Source organism: Anopheles moucheti, chromosome 3 (genome assembly GCF_943734755.1).
Source record: "Anopheles moucheti chromosome 3, idAnoMoucSN_F20_07, whole genome shotgun sequence".
NCBI lineage: Eukaryota > Metazoa > Arthropoda > Insecta > Diptera > Culicidae > Anopheles > Anopheles moucheti.
This window is the reverse complement of record NC_069141.1, coordinates 60654110-60675028: the sequence shown is the minus strand read 5'-3', so window position 1 is coordinate 60675028 and position 20919 is coordinate 60654110. Positions and strand designations below refer to the sequence as shown.

Here is a 20919-nt window from a genome sequence, read left to right as displayed (position 1 = left end):
AACTAAAATATATACAAAACAACGCTAAAACCTACACATTAATTTATTTTGAATTGAGTGTGGAATGATAACGATTTCTAATTTTGAACATAAAAACTCACAGCACCAACTGACAGCATTTTCAACCGGCGTGCTGTCTGTTGCCTTTGACAGCTGTCAATTCGGTCAAAACACATCGACTCGGAGAAAGTTTGCAAACATCAACCACGAAGCGGAGCAGTGCAAAAGTTTTGTGAAAATATTCGCCTTAAACGCACATTTTAACACAGAATGGCCGATGTGCTTGATATCTACAACCACGAGGAGTTCGAGGTGGACGAAGATGGCGATCAGGGAATCGCACGTCTGAAGGAGAAGGCCCGCAAACGAAAAGGACGCGGTTTCGGCAATGAAAGCATTCCCCGGGAAACTATCGATTACGAGCGAATGCAGGACGACGAAGAGGAAGCGGAACCAGGCCCACAGCGATCGGTCGAAGGATGGATTCTGTTCGTGACATCGATTCACGAGGAAGCGCAGGAGGACGACATACAGGAGAAGTTCTGCGAGTTCGGTGACATCAAAAACATTCACCTCAATCTGGACCGCCGGACCGGCTTCCTCAAGGGTTACGCGTTGGTGGAGTACGAAACGTACAAGCAAGCGCTAGCGGCGAAAGAAGCACTGAACGGTTCGGAGGTGCTTGGACAGACGATTTCCGTCGACTGGTGCTTCGTCAAGGGACCAAAGAAGCTTAAGAAATCTTCCGAGCGACGCCGACGATAGGAGAATAAGGAAGACGGACAGAAGCGAACCTACTAATTATCGTTTAAGTAGGTAAAACATACATGCATTACAAAACCACAGGAACTCATCAAGCACGAATCGTTTGTCGATTGCGTTCTACACCCAGAAAACAGAGAAGAGAAGAACGTATATTCACATGTAAAATTTGAATGAAATAAATTAATCAACTATCTACCTAACATACCTCATTCGGTTCGGAGAGAATATATTTCCGAAAGGTTGATGTTTCGCAAACTTGCGACCATCTTCACTTTCCCATTAGAACAAGAAGGAGGCAAACCCGATACGTTTGATTTTCTCAATCCGCTTTCCGCTTGAACCGTTTGGGCCTGGTAGTAGTGTACCACTAGCCGGAGGCATCCTTCTCGGAGGCGATCCAATGCTCATGGCATCTTTCAAAAAGAGATCGTGTTCTCGAGTGTTGGTTGCTTTCGTACCGGTAGCCGTAGACGCCGACACAACTCGACCGACGTAACTGCAATCGTAAAATGAAGCGCATTATATGAATGTGATCGTTTAACGCGATGATTCTTTTCTCAATCTAAACCGCTACCCAAATGGCATCGAACACACCTCGTGTTGCGTGTGCTATTTTCTTATGTATGTTCTGCTTTATTTTAGTCCCTTTTATCACTTTCCCCAACAGTGCGTCATAAAGGGTCATATTTGTTGTATCATTTCATAAGTTAGACATGTTTCATTTGAATCTGTGCCAGTTGAACTCAGTGCTAGGGTGTGTGAAGTAGTGCTTAAAAAGTGCATCCAAAATATATCCTTACACATTGCGCAACATTATCATCCAACCTTTACATGGAAACTCTTTATTAAGCTGCGTTTCTCCCCAGTTCTAGTTTTAAGCAGTGCCGTTGTTATTCCACACATATCCTGTGGTTGTGTTCCTTTTCCCAATTTTCCCTAACAAGAAGTGTATTTACAACCACTTAAAGCACTTTGTGCGTGTGAATATTCTATAGGTAAGAGATAGAGAGAGCGAGAGCTTGCTCTGTTGTTTTTAAATACTGCACTGTCCATTTAGTTTGCACACAGGTTCGACTTTTAACACGCACCGGTATAAAGGCCGGCCGAAACTGGTTAGTATAGCAAGAGGAAGAAGGATGACTTAAAATGGTACCACTACCAAACTACGGTCCTCGCGAGTAAGAGAACTCTAGATTTGCTTAACGTTTTACTTTTGTGTATGTACTTTTCTATCATTTAGTATCAGTTTGCACATTGATAACGTTTGTGTCCCAATCGTAGTACAGTAGTAGTTCACGTAGTAGCTCAACGATTTTGGTTTGTCAAATTTCTCCACTTTAAAATGAAAGCACCAATCGATTTCATCATGATACAATTCGTTCTTAACTATCAGCGCACGTGCAGCAACGCATCGCCCTTAGCATGGGGAATAATTCATTTAAATAGTATTGCAACGAAAGAGGAAAATCGACTTCCATTCACGAAGATTCTAATCCCTGGTTACGCCCTGTAACGGATCGCCCCGTAACATTACATCTGGTTGCTGGTACCAACGTTATAATGCAAAGCACTTGTAGGTATGTAGCTAAATGTTAGTGGCGCCTTATACTACTGCATGGTTAGGAGCAATAATCGCTATTTGTTTGCACGCATCATTCTATAAGAAGCAATTACGGACAAAACATAAATAAAACTAAGGTTAAATGAACATTAAACTAAATCGAGATGAGAAAAAGAAAACAAAACAAAACACATTTACTCCATCTGTGCATTTATTGAGCGCAACAGACTGTTTTTTTTTTACTTTTAATTCACTGAATCCTTCAACAATCTACACGTGACGAGAACAACCTCACCGCTCATTCCTACATCAATCAACAACAGAATAAAATAGTGCTAGTGAGCCTTGTTTTACTAGATCATTAAATTCATTCATCGTTACAGTGAAAGGAAAGCAGAGAAGAAAAAAAACGTATGAATGTATATAAATAAATATGCCGGTGTAGGCCGTGGCTTCATTTGCGCTGTGAGCAAAACAAGCGCACACACCAACAACTCTGCCGCAACGCGCAGAATTATCTCTATTCCTGTTGCTTTTTTCACATTTACTAATTAATTAAAATAAATGTATGTATAGGTTCCGCATATGTGCTTGCGTTTTTGATGTATTGTTTGCATGTAAACTATTATTATCCTTGCAAAGATGAGCTTCATCTTTCCCACTTGCTTCCTCTAGAAAACTATTACACTTAGGGAGTAGCGCCGGTTAGGATCTGTGTGTTGGTGAAACAAAACGAATATACCCGCACTTGCTGCTACATTGATGCTAACAAACAAGCTTTAGTTTTGCATGTTTTGTGTATTCTCACACCGTTTTCGCAACTGTTTGATTTTATTCACTTCATAACTGTGTTAATGGTTAAATGTATCATTGTTTTCGCACCTATCGCATTAAATAGAACTACTAAAACTAGCGCCAAACTTCATAAATAACCGAGCAAACAGTAGGCAGCCGCGGAGGGCTGCCGTACATACTGCCCCGTGTCCTCGTAGGATGTTGAAGGATATCCTGTTACACTTTGTAATATCGTAGAATATAGTCCGGCGGTTAACAAATAAAACCGCTGTTCGTACCATTCGGTCCCTGTGTCGTTTGTGTGTTATCGTTTGTCGAGCAAAGGGATAGGAAACCTCATTTAAAACAAAAAAAGATCATCGCCACGCGCTCGTCTGCCGGTTCCTTTCATCAGGGTGTTGCCTATATGCTGCGTAGGAGGGACTAGTAGTTACCAACCCACAACACAAAAGACCCTTGTGTTTTGCAGCACCTCTCACAAACCATTTTACAAGGCCATCGCGTCGTCCAGAAGATTTTTCAATTCCTTCATGTGTTGGGCCTTCGAGCCCGTGGCGGTAGATGCACCACATGGACGTCCAACATAGCTGTGAGTAGAGTGGTAGGGCAGTAGGTAGATCGCATAACATATTGTCGTTGTCGTAGCAGTCGAAAACAGAAATATGGGGAAAAGTAAAACGAAAACAAAGTTAGTATTAGTCCTTTAACCATACAGACTCAATGGTAAAACAGTGGAAACTTTAATATCCTAGAGCAAATTTAGCAACAATGCATCGTTCAATCAAATGTGGTTGTTAATTCGATACAAAACACAAAAATATATGGAAAAATGATGTTGGGGGTTACGATTGTCATGGAAAACACGCTGTAATATGGGGTAGGATGTATACACAACATTGAATCTGAACGAACGAGTAACGAAAAGTGGTATAACAGTGTAGATTGCGTGTAAAACAGAAATGGATTCACTGACAGTATATACAACGTGACAATGGTTACTGCCAAAGTAAAAAGCATAACTTGTGAAAGGAGCCAAGCCACACAGAAAATTAAGCACGCAGGCAGGGGAAAATTGTCACACAACTTAAAGCGGATTATTGTACAGATGCAAAAGCATTAAACAGTTAGTAGTAAAAGTGGTAGTAAACGATCGCTAAGAAAACAATTCCTTTTGCCAACTATGGTTAGCTTAATTCACATCCAATAAGTAACGGTTAATAAATAAATTATCAAATAATACTTAACACTATCCGTTAGTGACACTACAGTAATCGCAAATTATTACGTACATGCAAACACAGATGTTATTAAACCAAACTTATCATATCATGGCTAAAAATAATTTGTGAAACAATAAAAAACGTAAATTTTTAAATAATTTATAACAAACAACGCACTTGTGTAATAGAAAAAATAATAAAACAAAGTGCTTGATTGTTTTAAACTAATGCACTACCAATTATATCAAAGTGCCAATTAATCTTTAGTGAAATGAAAACTAAAGATGAACATAATATTAAAATTTGACAATATCAACCAATTCACGAGGTGCTAACATTGCGCAGCAACGATAACAATAGACAAACAGAAGCATCTTTCAACTAGTCAATTATAATGGCTTTAAAAATGATAATACTAAGAAACAAACATAACTGCAACACGAAAGAAAAAAAAAGCATTTAAACGATTCATAAAACGAAAGCAAAATGACAAACAATGTGTTTTGCAGAATTTACTGAACTTTACAACAAGCTACTGCTGCGCAAGGTTGACACGTTAAATAGCAATAAGCATACACAGCGCTGTAGCCGCTCGCTAGCGCTGCTAACGCTGCTGCTGCTGCGGCTACACTATAATTATTCATATTATTACGGGTAGTAGTAGCTAGTAGGAAGAGAGAGATTGGGTCTGTGTATGGTTTTTTTTTTGTTGTTTTTTTGAGGCCCCTCACCTAAGTGGTCGCGATGAGATTCGCACTTTGCGACCCTTGCTGGCCGCGGAACCGCTCGTCGGAGAGTTAAATGTACCCTGCGGGATATTGAATCCTTGGCCGGTTTTCTGCTGCACAAGCTTTTCTTCTTGCACGCTGTCAATACGGGCATTAGGAGTAGGGTTGTGGTTATGAATATTGGCACGTTGGCTACGGTTATCGTTAGTGGAGGTGGATGATGGGAATGTAGATGTGGAGGATAGTGTTTGCTGTTGGATTTGCGCCGGGCCGGCGGTGGCGGTAGCAGTAGCGGCACTAGCATTGGAGCCATTAGCAGTTTCCGCACTGCCAAACGCAAACAAACGACTAAACCAAGAACTTTGGGGCTTGGGTGAGTTGGCGGAGGGCGCGTCAGTTCCGGCGGGCACCGTAGTGGTGGTACTAGTGACGCTTGGCGGCGAATGCACTGATGCCGCGGGCTCCTGTCGGGTATCGCTGCCAGCGGTCGACGGCCGTTTTTTAGGTTTGTATGCTTCAAACACATCTTTGTAACCACCTTCATTTGCTCCTTCGTCGCCCTCGACGCTGCAAAATGAAGAACGAGAGGGAGGGCCTCGTGTTGGTCGATTGCTTTTGCTTGTTGTGTCCGAATTCAATTTCGTTTAAATCGTGTGAAGCATTTTTTTTCATGTTATGGGTGAACGGGATAAGATAGGAAAACATTTCTCGCCTTTGCTTAACGCCGATTAAGGTAAACGTAGCTTGAAAGCGATTGCAACTACCACTGATTTTGTTGTGTAAAGAAAATAAATATTTCTATGCGATAATGCAACTTATCGTCAAAACTAAAGAACAATACTAATTCATTACGTTATCACAATCAATAATAAAATAACACAAAAAAAACGAAGAAATCACTGCTATTCAAACCAAACATCAATCAAACATAATAAAAAAAACATACAAATAAAAAAGGTTCAACACACTAGGGATGTCACAAAGTGTATTATTAGCAAGTAAGGAAATAGAGACATTATTATCAACTGATTGAAATGCAAAACAAAATTATAAAAACACATGAAAAATAACTTTATGGCATTATCTAAAATTGAGCCGAAATGATAACGTAAAGTGGTGAACAGCAGTGAGGGGGACTGAGTAAATTTGTTTGGTTGAATACTTTGTATTAGTACGTTAACTTAATTCATGGCAGTTTAGCTAGATATAGGGTGCTAGTTTCTTTTTTCGCAAAAAAAAACTACTTTACAAACAGAGGAGACCTTCATTGAATTTAGCTAAAGAAATTAATCTCTTTGTACCGATAAACTTTGTATCGATGAATGAGGTGCAAAGGGAACCTTTCGTCTTCACTTGTCCAGTTTTTTATCCAAATCCGTATTGCAATAACACGTCAACTCAATGTTGACTGTCGAAATTCTTACTTATACTATGAATTTCATCTGTTACTTGCCCGCTGCCTCATTATCTTACATAGATACCGATATACGACAAATTTCAGAGTTTTTGGGGAATTAAAATATTGAATTGTAAGACTACAGAAGGATAGCTATTACTTCTCAGCTTAAAAGAAAGAATAATATTTTCATCGTAGGCAGGCACAAGAGTATCTCCTAAGAGAAGAATTTCTCTAGAGAAAGATAAATATCTTACAGAAAAGATAAGAAAGTTGTGAGAAGAGGACCTTCTTCCTGATTAACCTATTAAGTTTTATTATTGCTAAAAACAAAAGCTTTGCCCTTGCTCAACCCCCACAAATTGCCACGAATTAAGTTAATTTCCTAATATTATGCGCTGTTAAGCCTGTTGGCATTTCTCACTATTCCTAAGAAGTAGATGTTGTAGAGAGTCAAAACCCAACACCGAACTAACATTTTAGATATGTTTGTACAATTGGCCAAATAATTTAAACTATTACTTCTGTTAAGCAAGTACGCGCGCTCCTTCTATCCCGTATATCAGTGCATCCGTCACTCAAATTGCATCCCACCACAACCCCGAACTACCGATTGAAGGGTGATAATTCCTTTAAAACACTTATCTCATTACAGCCAATTGTGTACTACATACGGTACCGTCTACTAATGCGCAACTCTACTAGCATACGATTAAAGAACAGATAAATAGAGCGAAGAAACAGACAGAGGGGAACGAGGTGATAGAAAGGAAAATAGAGAGCATCGCAAAGAGAGTAATACGGGGTGGAGGTGCAGTAGTAGAATAAGGGTGCGCTTTTTATCTAAAGAATTAAAGTTTTTTTTTTATTGGTGAGTATGGAAGAGATAGAAAAATAGGGGAAAAAAACAAGTGGCACAGCAGTTCAGTACTAAGGGGGTGCAGAGCAGGAAGAAACGAAATGCCTTTTACCTATTCAAGTAGGAAGGTTGGTTTTTTGTACGTGTTTTGTCTAAAACATTTAAATAGTGGATGAGCATGGAACGTAGACAAACATGATATGAAGGAGGAAAAGGAATGTAGGCGGTGGTTTAGTGGTGGTGCATATGTTCTGTATGTAGTGTATGTGTTTTTTTGTATACCAATTAATCAAGAAAGATGCTGCAACCAAACCGTAGATAGGAGGAATGATGGTGTTTTTCATTTCAAAAGGAAACAGGCATCATACAGGGTGGCGGTGGAGCGAATACAGGAGAACCCCCATTCCGACAAATCCGAACCAAAGAAATGTTTTAGTTTTGTTTAGTGCATGTAGGTAGGTGTGTCTTCGTGTCTGCTGTATTTTTATGGTTTGTTTGTGTAGTATTTTCGTAAGAGATGAACAGATGGATGGACAACGAACACAAGAAAACGTAACCGTACACGATATCATATCCAGCGGAATAAATGCTCACCTGAAATCACGAGTCGAGTTGATCGCGGTGTCGAAGCGTGGCTGCACGTACGTCCAGCAGCCTTGGTTCTTGTGTTCTTCCTGGGCCCACACCAGCTCAGCGTTCGGATATTTGGCGCACTCGGCCTTCACCAGATCGTACGGGAAGGGCGAAATCTGAAATGCGCATATTTTCATTGTAATGTTGTTATTAACAATACCGACTGATGGAACACCAACCTGTTCGATGCGGCTGATCGCAATATTACTGTCCAACTTGCGGTCACGACGCGCCTTCAGCAAATCGTAATACACACGACCGGTGCAGAAGATTACACGCTTCACCTGGTTCGGGTTTTCGGCGGTCAATGCATCGGGAATCAATCTGAAAGTAAAAAAAAAAACACATTAATGCGATGCTTTCATGAGCACACCGTTATACACCTTACCGCTGGAATTGGGTTCCATCGGTCATCTCGCTGAAGTTGCTTCTGCACTCCGGATGACGCAGCAGCGACTTAGGCGTCAGCACAATCAACGGCTTGCGGAACGGCAACGCAATCTGACGGCGCAGCAGGTGGAAGTAGTTGCCCGGGGTCGAACAGTTCGCCACGATCCAGTTGATGTCGTGCAGCTGCCGAATGGCAAACTCATCCGACTCCGGCGGGAAGTAATCGGGATCGTCCGAACACATCTGAAGGAATCGCTCGACACGGGCCGACGAATGTTCCGGTCCCATACCCTCCATACCGTGCGGTAGCAGCATCACCAAACCACTCTGGCGCACCCACTTCGCCTGTCCCGACGACACAAACTGATCAATAATGCACTGTGCGGTGTTGTTGAAGTCACCGAACTGCGCTTCCCAGCAAACGAGCGCATTCGGGTTGGTCATCGAGTAACCGAGCTCAAAACCGAGCACACCAAACTCAGACAGCGAGCTGTTGCAGACCGTGTACGGGGCCTGGTCCGGGTACAGATGGCACAGCGGCCTGTACGTTGCCTTATCAACCGTCTGATGGTGCAGCACGTGATGACGATGCGAGAAAGTGCCACGCTCGACGTCCTGTCCCGACAGACGGACGTGAATGCCTTCCTTCAGCAGCGAACCGAACGCCATCGCTTCCGCCAACGCCCAATCGATGGTTTTGTTTTCCAACATTTCCTTACGTGCGGCCAGCACACGCAACAAACCCTTATGGATGACGAATTCTGCCGCGTTCGGTGGTGGCGACGAGAATCGGTTACCGATGTGTACCAGCGTTTCCTCGATCACACCAGTCGGTGCAACCTTCAGCGGGTCCTTACCCTCGAAGAAACCGGACCACGGAGAATCGATCCAGTCCTTGTACTTGATGTGCGTTTCGGTCTTCGCCTGCTCGAACGCTTCCTCGCAGATCTTCTCGTACTTGTCCTTCACGCTCTTGACCTCCTCCGCCGTCACCACACCTTCCGTGATGAGCTGATTAGCGTAAATGTCAAGCGCAGGCTTCGTACCGCGGATCTTCTTGTACATCAGCGGTTGCGTGAACATTGGCTCATCAATTTCGTTGTGTCCGTTGCGGCGGTAGCTCACGATATCGATGATAACATCCTTGTGGAAGGTGGCACGCCACTCAGCAGCCACCTTGCATACATGCATTACCGCTTCCGGATCGTCACCGTTGACGTGGAAGATTGGTGCATTGACGACACGGGCCACATCCGTACAGTACGGGGATGAACGCGAGTGACGCGGATCGGTCGTGAAGCCAATCTGATTGTTCACCACGATGTGAATCGTGCCGTGCGTGGTGTAGTCGGGCAGATCGGACAAATGCATCGTCTCAAACACCACACCCTGACCGCAGAAGGCCGCATCTCCGTGCAGCAGGATCGACATCACCTTCTTGCCCTCGCCATCGCCACGGTAGAACTGTTCGGCACGCGTCTTACCCTGGACGACCGGATCGACAGCCTCCAGATGGGACGGATTGGCGACGACAGCCAACCGAATGTTCTTGTTCGTCACACGGTTCAACCGCTCAATGTACGTACCCAGATGGTATTTCACATCGCCGGAGCCCTAGAGTGAAATTAAATGAAAATCAATCTCGGTTGGCAACTTTTAATCCCCCCCATTTTACATACATCATCAGCAGCTTCCAAACCAGCAAACTGCGTAAAGATCTGGTGCAGCGGCTTGCGGCACACGTTGGCCAGCACGTTCAACCGACCACGATGTGGCATACCCATGATGATGGACTCCACGCCCAGCCGCGTCGACACATCGATAACCTCCTTCATCGCGGGAATCATGATTTCGCAACCCTCCAGACCGAAACGCTTTTCCGACGAGAATTTCTTCGCCAAGAACGCTTCGAAACCGGTCGCACGCGTCAGACGGGCCAGAATGAGACGTTTCTCCTCGTTCGTGTAGGTCATGATGTTGGGCGTTTCGAATCGCTCGCGAATCCAGTTACATTGTTCTAGCGAGTTGATGAACATGAACTCTACGCCGATTTTGTTGCAGTATGCCTTCTCCAGCCGGCCCAGAATTTCCCGCAGGGGCAGAAACTTTTCCTTGCCACCGATGAATGTCGTGCTCGGCAGCTTGAAGACACGTTCCATGTCGGCTTCCTCTGTTTTACGCAGGCATCAATGATGGACATGAATGTGCATAGAAGAAAAACTTGTACGTATTAGTAATTTCCTCTTAACATCCTCCGTATGTACAGCATTCACATATATTCACCACACACCAAAAGCAAACCGAACAACGCATCTCGACTTTGAACGTGGACGAATTGCATCGAATAAACGGACATTAAACATAAAATTTTTCACTGCGTTGATCGGTATGCTTCAGCGAATGTCTTCATTTTTCATTTACGTCTGTGTTTCTATTCTACTGTCCTGATGAGAATAATTAAAATGTTGCAAGAATTGAACATTTTTTTTAGCATGGAATTTATGCTTCAATTTTTTACTTCAACACGCTTTTGTTCAATTGCAAAACTTTAATTTCAAAACATCACAGATTGCGGTTAAAAATTATTTTAAACGGAGTATTGTAATAAAAAAAGATTGAAATTCGGATAACTTTATTTTGTGTCTTGTTGGAGATGAGAGCCGATAATAATCTACGCAAAAGAAAAGAAATTAATGCAAACAGAAGGGATAATTTTATCAATGGATGTTATGTTTTAGCGCCTATTGTTGTGTACTGATTTAGATCTCATTTAGCCAGGCATCGACGAGCATCGTGCGCACTGTGTGCCATACGGTTACCAATATATTTGTGCGTAAAAGCAACGAAAATAGCACTTAGAACTGCATTCTTACATTCCCAAGCGGTGCAGAAAAGGAAAGATTGATAGAGAAATAGAGAAATAAATGGGGTAGAAAAAACAGATCAGTGAGAAAAGTTCAAATGCATCAAATCAGAGTTACTACACACGAGCCTTTTCCAATTCACGCCCGATAGAAATTGTTTGTTAGTATGCTGTCTGGTTATAAAATTGTGAAAAAAGCAATGCAAATATACAGGAAAATAAAGCAAAGTAGTGCTATATAGCCTGTGAAGGCAGCCTATAGCTAAGTGAGAGAGATAATAGTGCAGGAAAAAAAAGCATACACGAAATAGAAACAAACAAAAATTTGACTCAAACAAACAACTGATGTGTAAAAGTATACAAAATAACAGTATTCTATTATGTACAAAGTATGTATAAGCATTGGCAAGTCTAAATAGATTAATCTTTTAAAGTAGATAGAGCGCATGCTCTACTCTGTTTTGTGGTGTTCTTCCTTACTCATCCCCAACAGCAGTAGACGATCTTCATTGCTTACACACTCCAAGATCCTTTGGTGAACTAATGATCGAGGAAATGAAAAGTGCACAAACAAATGCTCAAACGTAAAACATCGAATGAAAGTATGGAGGAAAACAACGGCATTCAAAGAAGAAAAGGAAACAGAATCAGAAATCAAACATAATTGAGATTAAGTTTCATTGTTCAATGGCAAATTTACGTCACAAAAAAAAAACAATATCTGCAGTTTTACTGGCTTATTTTGGGGTAGGCTCAAGCTTAGCGTTGTTTTATGCAAGACTTTCAATAGAAAATACAGGATCATAAGTCCAAAAGATACGTTCGAAATGGTGATGGATGACTCTGATTCAGATGCATGAATCGGAATAAATAACTTCGAATCTCTACTAATATCGAATCATTCAACTTTAAAGATTGATCTTCAAAGATTCATGATTTTGAGCAGTTTTATTTCTTAGCTTTTCCAATAATGTGAGAAATGAGAAGAAAATCGACAATATCCGGATAGACAGAGATCACGTTTTAGCAGTAAACCATGGTCGAAAAAATGATGAACAAATGAAGTGTTTTCCTTCTAACGTGTATCGTATGTAAAATGATAACTGGAGCAAGAGAGCAACGTATGAAAACCGGGATAAGAAAAAAGAACACATAACTGTGGAAATACAGTGAGACAGGCGTGGCGAAATAATGGTGTGTGAGATGAATTGATACACCCTACGCGCGTGAGTAGCAGGAGATTATAGGTGGTGGGCATCCAGGTGGCTTACGACTCTACACATTAACATAGGTCTCCTGACGAACCGCGATCGATACTCACCGAAACGGTAGGACGAGTACAGCAACTCTGGCGGAGTTTTATCGTCCAGGTCTGCACTATTGATGCCGAGCGGGTCAAGACGGGCTACGTTATGCCCTCTGATCTATACATCATTACATTGAGAGACATACATACACACACGCACACACACATTTACACGCAGAACACAAACGCACACCACAATGTGAATGCCCACGGAAAATCGCCCCCAAATTTGGTTGTGGTGTGAGGTTCCGTGGGTGAGGTGAGTTTGCAATTGTTGACCATCATAATTACACACGTAGCGGTGGTTGGTGGTGGTGGTGGTGGCGTTGGGTGTTGGTGCACATAAAGTAGAAAATTTTTGAAGTTTGGTTAGGTTACGAAAATCGTAGCGAAGAGCGTAGAGTAGTTAAATTAAGTTTGCATGTGTAAAAGTTGTATTTGACAAAACCGCGCGCGCACGGATGGTAGAATGGAATTTGTTTTGTAAACATACATATTAAAGTATCCGGTCGATTTTGTACACATAAGTACAGCAAAGTATCGCACACATTTTAAAAGAGAGAGAGAAAAAGGATGGAATGAAGAAAAAAGGCAAAAATCAGTCATATTTGGGCATGGGCTATAAACGATATTACTATTCACAGGGTCATGTTTCATTTCGGAAGTATAGAGATCGCTGAAGAAATTTGCTCTATAAACGATTGTGTCACCGAATCGGCAACCGAGGGGAAGATTCACAACGTTGGGGAAAGGAGGGAAATGTTTTACAACGAGAGGAAATACAGAACCAAAGGGTTTGCAACGAAAAGCGGCAATAGTATACAAATATTTAGCATCAAAACACAGCACGATAATTTGCACGCACGCACACAGGACAAACAAAACGTTACGGTAATAATACAGCAATGCACAATGAACATAAATACAAAACAAAATAATCGCACAAACAAAACATCCACAATACATTATTCAGCTAGGGACACAGTAGAAAGATTTTTTGTCAATTCAACAATTGTCGTTGAAAACAGTTTGGAGTTAAACAATATAATGAAAAGGATTGAAAACATCTTTAGACTTCCCCTAGACGAATAATGCTATTGCGAATAGTAACACACTCACAAAATAATACAGAAAAAAACGTCACTCCAATAATAATTAGCAGGTTAGTGGTTGGTGCCCATTACGTTTGTTGGGTAGATTGTTTCGATCACTTCTGCGTAACTAATTACAGCTAGATTATTCGTTTTACTCCATTAACTCCACAATATCAAAGAGTAGTTTGTACTTCGTACGAAATTCCCAATCTTAAACCCGATTAAAAAGGTATTAAAAATTCCCGTGAATGCAACCGCCCTGTTATCGCAGGTGTAATTATAGCTTTCCTCTCTGCATCATCCGAATCTCAATCCAAAAATCGAAGACTTGTTAAGCAAATGCTCCTTAAATTAAAGCTTAAATACTAAATGCAAATTCGGTGTATTAGAGGCGAAGCTAATTGTTATAGTAAATATTAGCGGGAGGTAGTAGAGAAAAAAACATATGTAGAAATAAGTAAGGCGTTTTCATTTACCGAAGTTCATATAACTGCGGGTAACTTTTTCATTCGCACGCAGATTCGCTCTCTCCGGGTTGATTTCGGCATTCAGAATGCCCAGCGGATCAATGTCCGCAACCAGGTGACCACGGGACTGCAGAGGGGTGTAAGTAGTTTTCGATGAAGGATTGGTGATTAAATATAGAATACGTTAATGCGCTTATTGGATGTGGATATGCGTGTGGATCGGTTTTCTAAGTAATGGCAAAACGATCGTATGCATTTTTCTACGACCCAAACAAGCATTGGCCTAGCTTCTGGGGAGAATGTAATCGGTTACACCTAATCTACCAGGCAGAAGATGTTGGTTAAGGTTCCCACACGACTGAATGATTTTTACTTGTTCTGGTTGTTCCTTTCATTAAGGCGATTACACGATGCCACTTTGTTAACTGATGTATGTGTTGTTGCATTTTTTTTTTGTTTCAAAATATTGTTATTTGAATAATGTTTACAATATTACGCCATATTGAATCCTTCAATCGGTGTGACTAAAAAAACGATGTTTTCTAAATTTATGATTTTTGAATATCTCGTTAAAAGTTCACAGAAATATTGACGTGAACAATCATGCAACACAATTGGACCGAATCACAATTACGTAAACCGCATCATATTGCGAGCAGATAAACAAAAAATCCTTTTTTAAATCAGATAAACTAAAATGTTTAGAGCAGCTATGTATAAAACGAAAAAAAAAAAAACAAAACAAAAAACTCCTTCCGAGGACTGCAAAATAAACTTTCACATAGCGCTGGTTATTTTTACAACTTGTTGTCTAATAAATACAAGACAGATATTTCGGGTTGAAGAATTTGAAGAGGGAAGTAGCTATCCTAAGCCATCGGAAGGAGTATACAAAGGTACTACACTTTTAATAACAATTTAACTGGCCGCCAAGAATAAATAGGAAAGGTATAGACGAGAAACATATGGATGGGTCTAGGGAGGACGTATGACACAAGAGAAAGAGAGCAAGGAGATGTGACAAATTTCTCGCCGAAGTAGGACGATATCTTTAACATTCTGTACTGCGCATGGAGCAGAAGGGGGACCGAGGACCAACTGGAGGTATAGTTCATAATGGCTAGGTTACCTGATAGCTACGAATGATAGCTTGCACGGCAAGATGATCATCGATCAGCTTATCGTCGATTCGTCCACCGACGGCGACACCACCGCCTGCAACGGCCGGTAGCGAACTGCCGAGGTACTGTGCGGCGGGGACATGATTCTTCGGTACCGGCGCTAAGCTCGGTGGTGCGGCGTAGGAATTGTTGCGGAAATATGCATCCCAGGACTAAAATGATTAAAGATGTTTCATTAGTTACAAGACGCAACAGTACAATCTCACACACTATCGTACCGCATGCACGGAAGCCGGATCCCGCAGCCAGGCATTATACATATCGTCGATATAGTTTGACGAGGAACCATTCAGGAATGGTTCAGCTGCGGCGGAGTTGTACAGCTTCACGGACGAAGCCGCAACCAGTTCCGTGGTCAGCTGAAAAAACGGCACAATTTGCACAGTTAATCTTCACGACAACACATTGTCAAAAAAAGCACAATAATATTACCTTGGATGCTGGTTTTTTCAGCAGAAACGATCCGAAGTTCTGCTGACCCATCGGGTTCACCATATGGAGAGCTGTTCTTGCGCGATGCATTTTGACAGGTTGTTTTGTCTAAACTCTGGAGCGAGATAGTAGCGAGAGAGGCACTAGTCCAAATATTTAAACGACGGAAGATTCCGTGTGACCCGTACCGAAGAAACGGTGCGTCGGTGGACGACGATTTGGATCAGATTCTGTAACAGGAAGGAAACACCCCGACCAACAACAATTAATTTAGTTTAGAGACCGAAATGCGTGGAATCAACTTTAATGGAAAAACTAAACCAAAATGATGAAATTGTACTATTAGCAATATGTTAGGGCTACTACGACGAAGAAAAAGTTACACACTCATGTATTGTGCGTTTACATTCCGTGTGCGTAAGCTGGGAAAATTAAGGGGTAGTACGTTCCGAACGTTAAAAGCCTTTTTTTTGCTGTAACATTGCAGAATTGGAAGAGATTCTGGATTTTGAAACGTTTCATTCGATTTAAAAACGATTTAAAGAGGAAAGAGTGCCAAATGAAAATAATTTCTAAAATTGAAAAATGATAGGATAAAGCTGTCACAGTATACTACTCCCTTATATCAACATCACCATGTACTACACCCCCTTATCAACATTGTCGCATTAAACGGTGAATACAACACACCACCAAGTTTATGCCACTCTATTCGGCTTATCTGTGTATTGCAGTGTACATTAACGAAACACGGGTAAGAAAGCATCAAGATTGTACCTTAATCTTAACCCTAATTCATTATCAAATCATGTCTCATTACACAAATATTGATAACATTCATTTCATTTCGTTTCGTTTTATAGCGAAAAGGGCTTTGCCAAATCGTTACTTTGCAATTCCTAATTCCTTGCATCACGCTTGCCAATTGTCTAGGGCTTTATGAAAACAAACTCGGTCACGGTCAGGCTCTCTTATCGGACACTTAATAGAACTACATCGTGAAACAAAAAATCAAGGCTGTCAGCTATTAACCCACACTGGTTGATATTTTGATTCCAGTTTGTACGATAAATACTACGTTCATCGTAATTTTCAGCAAAAAAAACACGAAAAAACACATCCACTATCAGATGGTTGGAGGATGGTTGAATGTTTATGAGCTTATTTTGCAAAGAATTTACGAGCTCTGGATGGCAATAAACACGTGTTTCGCGGATTAAAGCGAAGTTCTCGTCGCAATAAAACATCCCTTTATGTACGCCGATCGTTTCTTGATTACTAAAAACCGAACGCCATAAAAGAACACCTGCCTAGCATTTAAAATATGGAATTATTCTTCAAAAAGTCGTCATGGAACAGCTTCATTTATATTTAATTGCTTAAAGGTTCGCACAACGCCAAAAGAATTCATAATGCGATTACATAATCGTTTGCAAATTCTGTTAAAACGAAAAAAACACAAAGGTCAAATTATGTTCGCTAATGCGACTAAACTGCTACAGGTCCCCGTCGTTGGAACGAAATACCACCAAACATTGGCCACTTCAGCACGATTTTTCCCCAAACGTTTTCCTCTAGCACGGGTTTTACGTTCGGTTCGGTTATAAATAAAACATTAACATCGACTGCTGAACGACGGTGGGTGGTGTGGTTGATGATGGTCAATAGCCTTCTCCCTTTACTGCCACGACACAACATTCTCCCCTGAGCTGCCACTGCCCCTCAACGACAGGGTGTGTACATCGCGTGACGGTAGAAAAGAAAAAGCCTCGAGAACACTCTCGCGAACCGTTGCTCCGTAGTGTGCGAGACTATCGTGTGCGACCTTGACATTGAACCACGCGAATACTTGCCCATCACCCTCGTGCCTCCTCTCCCTCCCTACTCTATTTATCGATTGTTGTTGTACGGGAGCACCAACCAGTGGCGGGAAGTGTGAACTGTGTGCCGTATTGAAATCGATATCAACCCTGCTGTGCTGCCTCTGTTATCAACCGGATGGGACGGTCTTATGGTTTATGGATAGATAATTTGTTGGTGTTTACTTATTGAAGCAGTCGAAATAAGAACCGTGGCGCATATGATACGTATTATGGTTCAATGGCACTGAAAGGACGAAGATCAAGGCCGCAGAGCATGGATACCGAAATGCATGCTTCTCGCTGCTCTCGAAAAAAAGCGACGCACTAAACGTCGTGCGTCAGTAGAGCGAAATAGAAATGTCACGACACGGCACAAGACACACGGCTCCAAGAAGATCATCTTTTCGGCACGATCGAGTGTGTGTATAATTATCGCCATTTCGCTAAGAACAGGTTATCCTTGAGGATGTACCGGAAGGAGACGTCCCCCTATTGCGCAGTATCCAGTCGTTACCAGAAACAATTCATCGTAAAGTTTTCAACAGATGCATAAACTTCCTACAAAAAAGAAGCAAGATATTTGTTATCAAAAGTTTTATGATTTTTTTTGTTGGCAAATGTAGATAAAACTCATCCAGGATGTTTCCTATCGTTCGATCACGTTTGATAAAGGGTATAATCGGCATCATTTCGTCATAACATCTGCCTCCCGAGCACTCACACATACGCCGATGACATCATGTGCCGGTTCCACCGGTCAGATGACGCACACACGCTTTTTTAAGGGCGCGCGCGCGCACACATGCGGCGCAAGTGTGTATGCGTCACACGCGGCGTTCGGCGCACTGCGGAGGCGCGCGCATTCGCTAATCAGCAGGAGCACGTGATTCACTCGCATCATCATCACATTTTCTTTTCCCTCTGCTCCACCTTTGCTTGCCATCGCCCAACGCCTCGGGAGGAATGTTTCGGTATCAGCAAAAACTGTTTGCCCGTCTACACCGGATAAGCTTTTGCGCAGCATAAGGTAAGTCTGAAAGGTGATCATTAAGCATTGCTCAGCTGGAATCGAACCGGATAGAACCGGAATTGGAGATTTAGCCAGAACCAAAAACCTGTTTCGCCAACAATTAACTTCCAGTGTGTGTGTATGCCGGTTTTTTGGAGCTTCCCCTACCGGATCGGATTCCCGCGTCGAGGAGGTTGGCGATCATTGACTCATGGGGAAGTCAACTGCTGCGCGGAATTGATTCGCAAAACTAACAACCGGTTTTTTTCTGGCGGTCTACAGCTTTTTTTCGGAACAAAACCCAGAACACACCCGCTGTTTAAGTGATCCGAAATGGAATCGATCGTTTGGCGGCGTTGGCCTTGTCCCCGTAAACTTTTGGTGAAGGTGAATTCCCTACTGACGACTAACTTCTTCTTGCGGTTGCCGTAGTAATGGTACGTGTTTGAGAATTGGCAAGGAATCAATAAAATTGAGCACGTATTTAGTGTCACTTTCGATTTGCACGCATTGGAGATAGGGCGTTTGTTACATTCAGCGCCAGGGCACGTGAATTAAGAAAGGTGTTGTCCATGATTGTACGTCACCAGTTGTTCTCTTCCAACGTAGAGCGACGCAACCCCGAAGCTCGCTATTCCAACCTCACAATCTGATAAAGTTCCCTCCTGGAATTGCATTTTAAATTGAGTTTCCGTTCGATATCTGGAAGGGTGGCCAGGGCTTCGTGGTATAGAGCAAGTTTACGTTTTCGAAGGATTGTTCATGTCTATTGCGCGAGTATTAACAACCTCCAACGATTAGATAAAGTGCTCCAGACGTCAGACGTTGATGTCCACTATTGGCATCTTGAAGTACAGGCAGCGGTCCCTCAGAAAGGGCCCAACCGTTATGAGCGTCCGAAAAGAATCCGAATGTTCTGGGGATAAAAAACCGGCGTGTGCGGTGGGGACTATCATTTTGCATAACCACTGAACCTTGCGCTAAAAACAAAACATCTGCGGTCACTAACACAGTACACCCTTTCTCACAACACCCCCCCGCAAAAACAATCCGTGCCAACAACCACCATCGGCAGACGGCAACACGGTCGGCTTTTTGCTAAAAACACAATTTCTATTTTTGTACCGTCTTCAAAGAGTCTTCATCTTCATCGGACACCGGACGAGAAATGAGATCCTTTCAGGGAGTCGAGGGTAGGGAGGCCCTCTGGGTTCACACCGTTGGAAACGGGCAAATAATCAGCGATCGCAAAACCTTCACAATTGGGCGAGCGGGGAGGGGGTTATCTAAGAGAGATCAAGTTCGATCGATCGGACTTTTGGTTGTGGTAACAGCATGCGAATAGCTAGCGAATAGAGCAACAAATCAAACGATACAACATATTCTTCGTTCGGAGAAGGTAACTTCAATGTTAGTCTCGGTTCGCTTGGAGCTACCCATCGCTCAGGGCTATTCGATAATTTGTTAGCCGCTTTTCATGCAATAATCACATGAGCGGTAACTCTCCAGCGTACAATCGCCATTCAGTCCTATACATCTCTATCGTCAATTCATTCCACTTCATTTGCAGGCATTCCTTTTTTTCCGTTATGTAACACGTGAAAATTTTCCTAACAAAAATGCCACGCCATTTTTACTACTCCACGGCTCAATCACTTTAATGCACACAGTTGGAAACAGTTTTGCGCTGAGATCCGATTGCGCAAAACCGATCATCACTTCTACGGTTTTAGATCATCGGAACTGGACACAATTGGTAAGGGTGGTTTAAAATATGCGCCGTCCTTACAAAATCGCTTTTTCAACCACCGCGAAGGACACACAACACACTCAAAACACCAACCACGTACCTTTCTCGGCGAGTTCAGCACCGAAGGAACGGATCTGGCTTTGTCGCGGACTTTACCGAATGTTCGCGCAACGACAGCTCGCGAGCGACTGGCATTGTGTGCACGATGATTTGGCCACGAGAGACAGGCAGATACGGGGCCCGCCGACTGTACGGAGCGCACAACAATGTACTAACACACATGTGCACCGCGTGCCCTACTGTACCGAATCGCAGAGAAGGGTGGATGGATAGGGTGTAGATTACGTCCACTACCAAAGGTCTGCGTGCGTACTCAAGCCAACTAACCGGGATTGTTGGGTTGATGTAAGAAAATCCATAAAACAATAAAGTGACTCTTCCCTTTCCGAACTGCCGTAACCTGGCCCGGCTGAGGGTACCTTTAGACGAATGACATCGTTCTACGACAAGTCTCTGGTGGTTGCACTAAACCGCGCTGCAGTATCTCGGGTGACGTCGAGGTACTACCCCACATGCACACGTTGCAATTTTCTGTGCCAGCACACATA

General features: G+C 42.5%; 2 protein-coding genes across 4 annotated transcripts; one reads left to right on the top strand and one right to left on the bottom strand.

The window, feature by feature from the left end:
- Positions 1 to 191: 191 nt before the first annotated feature.
- LOC128303666 (RNA-binding protein 8A) lies at positions 192 to 956 on the top strand. Its single transcript, XM_053040706.1, has one exon. It carries the CDS (start codon positions 271 to 273, stop codon positions 763 to 765), a length of 495 nt encoding a protein of 164 aa, XP_052896666.1. The 5' UTR covers positions 192 to 270; the 3' UTR covers positions 766 to 956.
- Positions 957 to 1375: 419 nt separating this feature from the next.
- LOC128305198 (2-oxoglutarate dehydrogenase complex component E1) lies at positions 1376 to 20492 on the bottom strand. Of its 3 annotated transcripts, none has more exons than XM_053042533.1 (10): positions 20412 to 20492; positions 15691 to 15920; positions 15477 to 15617; positions 15207 to 15410; positions 14087 to 14204; positions 10027 to 10517; positions 8346 to 9961; positions 7919 to 8281; positions 5073 to 5207; positions 1376 to 3708 (listed from the first exon to the last, which is right to left on the bottom strand). In XM_053042533.1, exons 2-10 carry the CDS (start codon positions 15778 to 15780, stop codon positions 3609 to 3611), a joined length of 3258 nt encoding a protein of 1085 aa, XP_052898493.1. In that variant the 5' UTR covers positions 15781 to 15920; positions 20412 to 20492; the 3' UTR covers positions 1376 to 3608. The 3 variants fall into 3 exon arrangements, with proteins under 3 accessions (XP_052898493.1, XP_052898495.1, XP_052898494.1); XM_053042535.1 differs by lacking the exons at positions 5073 to 5207; positions 14087 to 14204 and adding an exon at positions 12532 to 12634 and having other exon boundaries at positions 7919 to 8073; positions 8137 to 8281; XM_053042534.1 differs by lacking the exon at positions 5073 to 5207.
- Between the last annotated feature and the right edge of the window lie 427 nt (positions 20493 to 20919).

What these genes read in the sequence shown, in the direction of transcription:
- LOC128303666 (XM_053040706.1), top strand. Translation starts at nt 271, where the DNA reads ATGGCCGATGTGCTTGATATCTACAACCACGAGGAGTTCGAGGTGGAC.
- LOC128305198 (XM_053042533.1), bottom strand. Translation starts at nt 15,780, where the DNA reads ATGCATCGCGCAAGAACAGCTCTCCATATGGTGAACCCGATGGGTCAG. An exon ending in TGAAAAAACCAGCATCCAAG is followed by an intron (nt 15,618 to 15,690) that starts GTAATATTATTG and finishes CCGTTTTTTCAG; the next exon opens with CTGACCACGGAACTGGTTGC. An exon ending in ATCTCATCGCGACCACTTAG is followed by an intron (nt 3,709 to 5,072) that starts GTGAGGGGCCTC and finishes CTCTACTCACAG; the next exon opens with CTATGTTGGACGTCCATGTG.